Source organism: Rhamphochromis sp. 'chilingali', assembly GCF_963969265.1.
Source record: "Rhamphochromis sp. 'chilingali' genome assembly, chromosome: 2".
Lineage (NCBI taxonomy): Eukaryota > Metazoa > Chordata > Actinopteri > Cichliformes > Cichlidae > Rhamphochromis > Rhamphochromis sp. 'chilingali'.
This window is the reverse complement of record NC_137930.1, coordinates 18,519,136-18,524,019: the sequence shown is the minus strand read 5'-3', so window position 1 is coordinate 18,524,019 and position 4,884 is coordinate 18,519,136. Positions and strand designations below refer to the sequence as shown.

At 38.9% G+C, this 4,884-nt stretch overlaps 1 protein-coding gene across 1 annotated transcript; it reads right to left on the bottom strand.

Annotated features, from left to right (window-relative positions):
- Nucleotides 1–297: 297 nt before the first annotated feature.
- On the bottom strand, nt 298–4,603 carry psmd5 (proteasome 26S subunit, non-ATPase 5). The gene is made up of 10 exons (XM_080864785.1): nt 4,379–4,603; nt 3,454–3,598; nt 3,257–3,370; nt 3,040–3,168; nt 2,728–2,837; nt 2,491–2,633; nt 2,161–2,352; nt 1,850–1,959; nt 1,616–1,756; nt 298–1,424 (listed from the first exon to the last, which is right to left on the bottom strand). The coding sequence occupies exons 1-10, from the start codon at nt 4,549–4,551 to the stop codon at nt 1,167–1,169; spliced, it is 1,515 nt and encodes a 504-aa protein (XP_080720911.1). The 5' UTR covers nt 4,552–4,603; the 3' UTR covers nt 298–1,166.
- Between the last annotated feature and the right edge of the window lie 281 nt (nt 4,604–4,884).

Genomic DNA, 4,884 nt, shown 5'->3' with positions numbered 1-4,884 from the left:
TTTTTTTACACTGACAGGCACAGAAGAAATGCTATGGAGAAAAAAAAAACCTTTTCCTCTCAGTCTCACCCATGTTATATTAGTTGGTTCCAGAGCTTTTACTTAGGTTCCCATTATGTGCTACATGAGCAGCAGAACAACAAAGTTAATCAAGGACCATAACATGGGTATTAAGGCAACAATTACAGTATTTAAAAAATTACTAATCCCCCAATACTATTATACAGTATGCAATGATGGAATAAAATATGTTCATTAGGGGGATTAAAGTTTATGAAAAGTAAAGAAACACACAAGTTGCGAGACAGAAACTTTAATTACAAAAAAACTAAAAAATGGAAAGGAAAAAATGATGAAGATGAGTTTTTTTCCTTTTAAATCGTTTGGATCCAAATACACTGATGTGGAATTGTATAAGTGTGTGGATGTTTTGTTTTCTTTAATTATTACTTAAGTATTGGCAAAGACGCTTAAACTAAACACCTTAACATAACACGCTATGTGGGGACTTTATAGATAAGACGTGGGTATGCTGGTATAGTACTCATTCATTCATTAAGTTCATCTTGTTTGACCTCTACTGTGCGCAGATGCTTTATGGGAAAAATATAGACTGAATTCAAGCTATAAGATAAGATACTCAAGAATTTGCTGATGTCATTGCAATCAAAGGAGGAAAGGAAATCAAAGCTGAATCTTTCATTAGAAACCTCTTAACTTTTTTGGTTTTAAACGCAAGCTTTCTGAGTGTAATTAAAAAAAACTTCATAGCAACAAAGTGACACATGTTTATTTGTTTAGTGGTTACCGATATGGTTCATGGAGAAACTTTTTGTTATTTTATAAACAATGATCTATGTACTGCAAACTGCAGTAACAGAATATGACTGAAGATAAGGATCAGGAGTTTAGTGTTCTGCCAAAAAAACTGATAATTATTGAATGTAGTGCAGCTGCAACCTAGCCGTGCAAGTACTGAAGATAAATTATTTGTTTCTAAGAACTTTTAATCAGCCTTTACATGGTAATTTTTTATCCAGATGCTGTAGGGTTTGCAGAGCATGTTATATTAATCCACAGGCAGATCACTCAGCCACTTATCCATTACTTAAGCATCAACTAGAAGCCCATGAAGTGCATTTGAATTGGTTTATTGTTAATTTGACTCAGTCCGCTCCCTCGGTGCTGACTGCGGCCACAGCTGAAACATAGTAAGGTCCTTCTCTGAGGTAAGACTTCACGCGGATGTAGTGCTGACTGCCCAGGATCTCAGCTGCTGTTGATGAACCTGCAAGTGCCCCAATCAGTTCAAACTTGGCATCTTTGGCCTCCTTCGTCTGGCCCGTTGAACGATCCAAAACGAACTCCATGAATCCAGGAGTGTTAATCATCAGCTTCTGGCCCCATGGCTGAGTGGCAATGGCCTGGCAGACACATATGCACAGACATCCAGTGATATTATATAAGACAGTGATATTATATATCAGAGCAATATACGCTTGTGCCCCCCTCCAAATATCACTATCAGATAGAGACCTTTATTTCTACAGGTAACCAGGTGGTCAGAGCCACAAAGAGGAAATATTAGAAGGTGAAAAACAAAAACAGTGCTTACAGTGAATATCCGCAGTGCTCCACAGTGCAGCTCTGGAAAGGGCTGAGTGCTGATGTTGCGAATCATGTCCATGGGCTGGCTGGACAAAAGGTGGAACCATGACTCTGTCAGGGCCAAAAGGTCTTCTGTCTGCTGCTCTGGCTGCGATGCATAAATTGACCAACTTGCACTTTTGTATCGTTGTTAAGAATTATTTTATTAAAAATGATTTTTCTTTACATGTCAGAAAAATACCTGTAGGGAGAGAAGTTGTGATATCGCGTCCAAGCTTCGAACTCTGAGCTCTGTAGGTCCAGAACTGGCAAGCTGGCTCATTTTTGACAACACAGCCTTGAACTTTTCTCCTGAACAAAAAGAAAACAGTCAAACCATAAGAATGGTCAAAAAATACAAGACAGTCTTGTTAGACCAAGACCTTTCAAAGTCATGTCAGAAAAAAGAGAATAACTTTTAAACTAAAATTCACTCAGATTCAATTTTTTTTCTTTTATAAGAAAATGTTATGTAGAAAATTTCTTTCATAAAGCCAAGGATACCGAGCTAACCTGTTTTCTGCAGGACCTGCTTCCCCTCCACATTAGATCCCAGTAATCCCAAAGTGTCCAGAGCCACGCCGATCATCACAGGGTCCGGATCAAGCGCCATCTCAAACACTTTGTTCTGAAAAGCTGGATAGGTTTCACAAACCTGCTGTGGACTGTCCATGATGGCCAAGTTCCCAAAGAACTTCACCAAACCTGCAGCAGTAATACTCACATCATAAAGTGCAGAATAATGCTGAACTGTATGGATAAGACTGTAAAAGGCATTACATTATACTGTTGTGTATTAGACAGATAAATATATATTTGGGTGGGGATGATACAGACACTCACCTGGAAGGTAGAGGGAAGAGAAGGGGTCAGTCTCGGCTCCTCTGATCATGTTTGAGATCTTATCCATGATACCTTGCTGGGCCAAATACTGCCGACCATGCTGACTGTGTGCAAGAGTTGTAACCATCTCTACAGCTGTGACCCTGGTAAAAAAGTAAAAAAACAAATTAACAGCATAAACGAAGACGAAATGCATATGAAAGAAGGAGAAAAGCAGTCAAACTTAGTTTGTACTACCTGACCAATACGTCGTCTCCTGTTAATTCGCTGAGCAGCTGAGAAATGAGGCCGCTGTTGGCACAGTAACCGAGAGAAATGGGAGATACAGATGAGATCTCCACCACCAGCTGCAAGCAGAAAGGACAAAAAACTTCATAAGATCATTTATATGAAAGTGTCGAACTCTGTACATGACATGTATACAATATATAAAATGACCTAAGTCAGTATGTGTAAGTAATGTCATACTGTCGACCGATTCCAACTAAGTAAATCGAATTTAAAATCATTGGGTTGCTGATCCTATGTTATAACCCAGTTTGAACATACCTCATATATTCTGTATCTAATAATGTCACTTGTGGCCATCACATCCTTCATGACTTGCAGCAGGTCAGTCTGGAATAATTTGTCTAATCCAGGCTTGGAATGACTGAGCTTAGACAAGGACTGAATCGCCTGAGATAAAACAAAAGAAAAGCAGATACTCCAGGCACTGACACTTTATAAAACATGAGGAGTGTAATTATAATGCTTTATTCATCACCTGCTTTGCCACAGCTATCTTCTCCTCTCCGATGCAGCGGATTGCTGCTCGGAGGACGTCGTGGTTGTTGAGGATTTCAGTAACAGCATCAGGGTCCTCCACCACTCTCCCAATCTGACACAAGAAGGTGGGATTAACTAATATTTTCAGTGTTTTACAAGATACTTTCTGTGCGTGTATGTGTGCGAGCAGCCTACCTGTGCCAAGGCCAGTATCTTAACAGTGTCATTTGGGTGAGTCAACCCCCCCTGCAGCTCCGCTCTGTAGTTCTGGACCACATGCACAGGGCTCATGGCCATTAAGATGCGTTCAAGGATGTCTACGCATAGCTCCACCTGCGTCCTGTGAGTATTTATTTATTTAACAATCAATATAGCTCCTTCTTATTTTTTATTTTAACTACGGTTATTCTGTACAGTGTTAGACAATGGTAAAATGGAAAAGTGAATGGTATATACCATTCACAGCTGTCAGTGTAGAAATATTTGATGTATCAAAGCACCTTTAAGGCCAAATTCAGTTAACCTTGAAGCTAAGGAAACCAGTAACAAGTCATTTGAAGGAAAGCATAAACCCTTGTATAGCGTAGAATAGTTCCTGCTATTACAGGTTAAAAATTACAACACTAAAAATGTCTTCTAAAAACTAGATGGGACCGGGAATGGCGATTATACATAACAGTAATCAAATCAATCTAAAAACAGTGCTTGGATGAACTCGTTCAGCTGCATGTTTACAATTCAAAAAAAAAAAACCTTAAACAACACATGTAGTTTAAATGCTAACTTTGAGCATGTTTGTAATCATAGTTCACCAAAAACCGTAGCAATTTCATTGTCCAAAAAGGGCACAGTGGTTAAAAACATGCTCTAAACATGAAGGTTGGTGTTTTAAATGTCAAACAGTGTCCTGCTGGGGCTGTGTTATTAGTAACACTGTAACCAGTTAGCTTGCTAACAATTAGCTCAGTTTCAAGCAGCTCTTTTAGGCTAACTAATAAACCCTTCTTGTACGTTAACCTAGTGTCAATATAGCTAACTGTTAGCAATACATATATTATACCCACTGACTGACTCAGCAGTTATTCGCCAACGTTTAGCTGATGCACAGAGCCAAACGCACCTGTCACTGGAGTTGAGCAGAGAGAAAATGACATCTAAACGCTGTCCTCTAATTGAGTCCTTCAAGACACTGACAGGAATCGCTAACAGAGCAGTTTTTAAACTCTGAAGTTCTTCAACTGGGTCTTCAACTCCAGCGATTTCCTCCAGTAGGCTGTCAATGGAAGCAGCCATATCTTCCAGTGTTTGGGGAGACTTCAGCCAAACGTATCCGCCAAAATGATTTCTTCTTCATCCGGTTCCGGATACGGTGGCTATCTAACATTATGGCACATTACCGCCACCTGCTGGACTGAGAAGGATGCTCCACTTATTTCGGTCCTTGTTTTCTTTTTCTTTTCTTTTTCTTTTTTAAAAATTATTTTTATTTCTTGCCAAATTCTTGCTAATAACCAAATTATCTAATAGTTATATATGTTTACTTGTTGTACGTCAGTATGGTTTGGTACTTTTAGACAATTCAAGGGTAATTTCAACATTTCTGACCAATGTTATATAATTTTTTTA

Excerpts from the sequence above, each read along its gene's own strand:
- psmd5 (XM_080864785.1), bottom strand. The coding sequence starts at position 4,551 with ATGGCTGCTTCCATTGACAGCCTACTGGAGGAAATCGCTGGAGTTGAA. Across the intron at positions 3,169-3,256 it reads AGATAGCTGTGGCAAAGCAG|GCGATTCAGTCCTTGTCTAA; the intron begins GTGATGAATAAA and ends GTTTTATCTCAG. Across the intron at positions 2,838-3,039 it reads TTAGATACAGAATATATGAG|CTGGTGGTGGAGATCTCATC; the intron begins GTATGTTCAAAC and ends TTCTGCTTGCAG.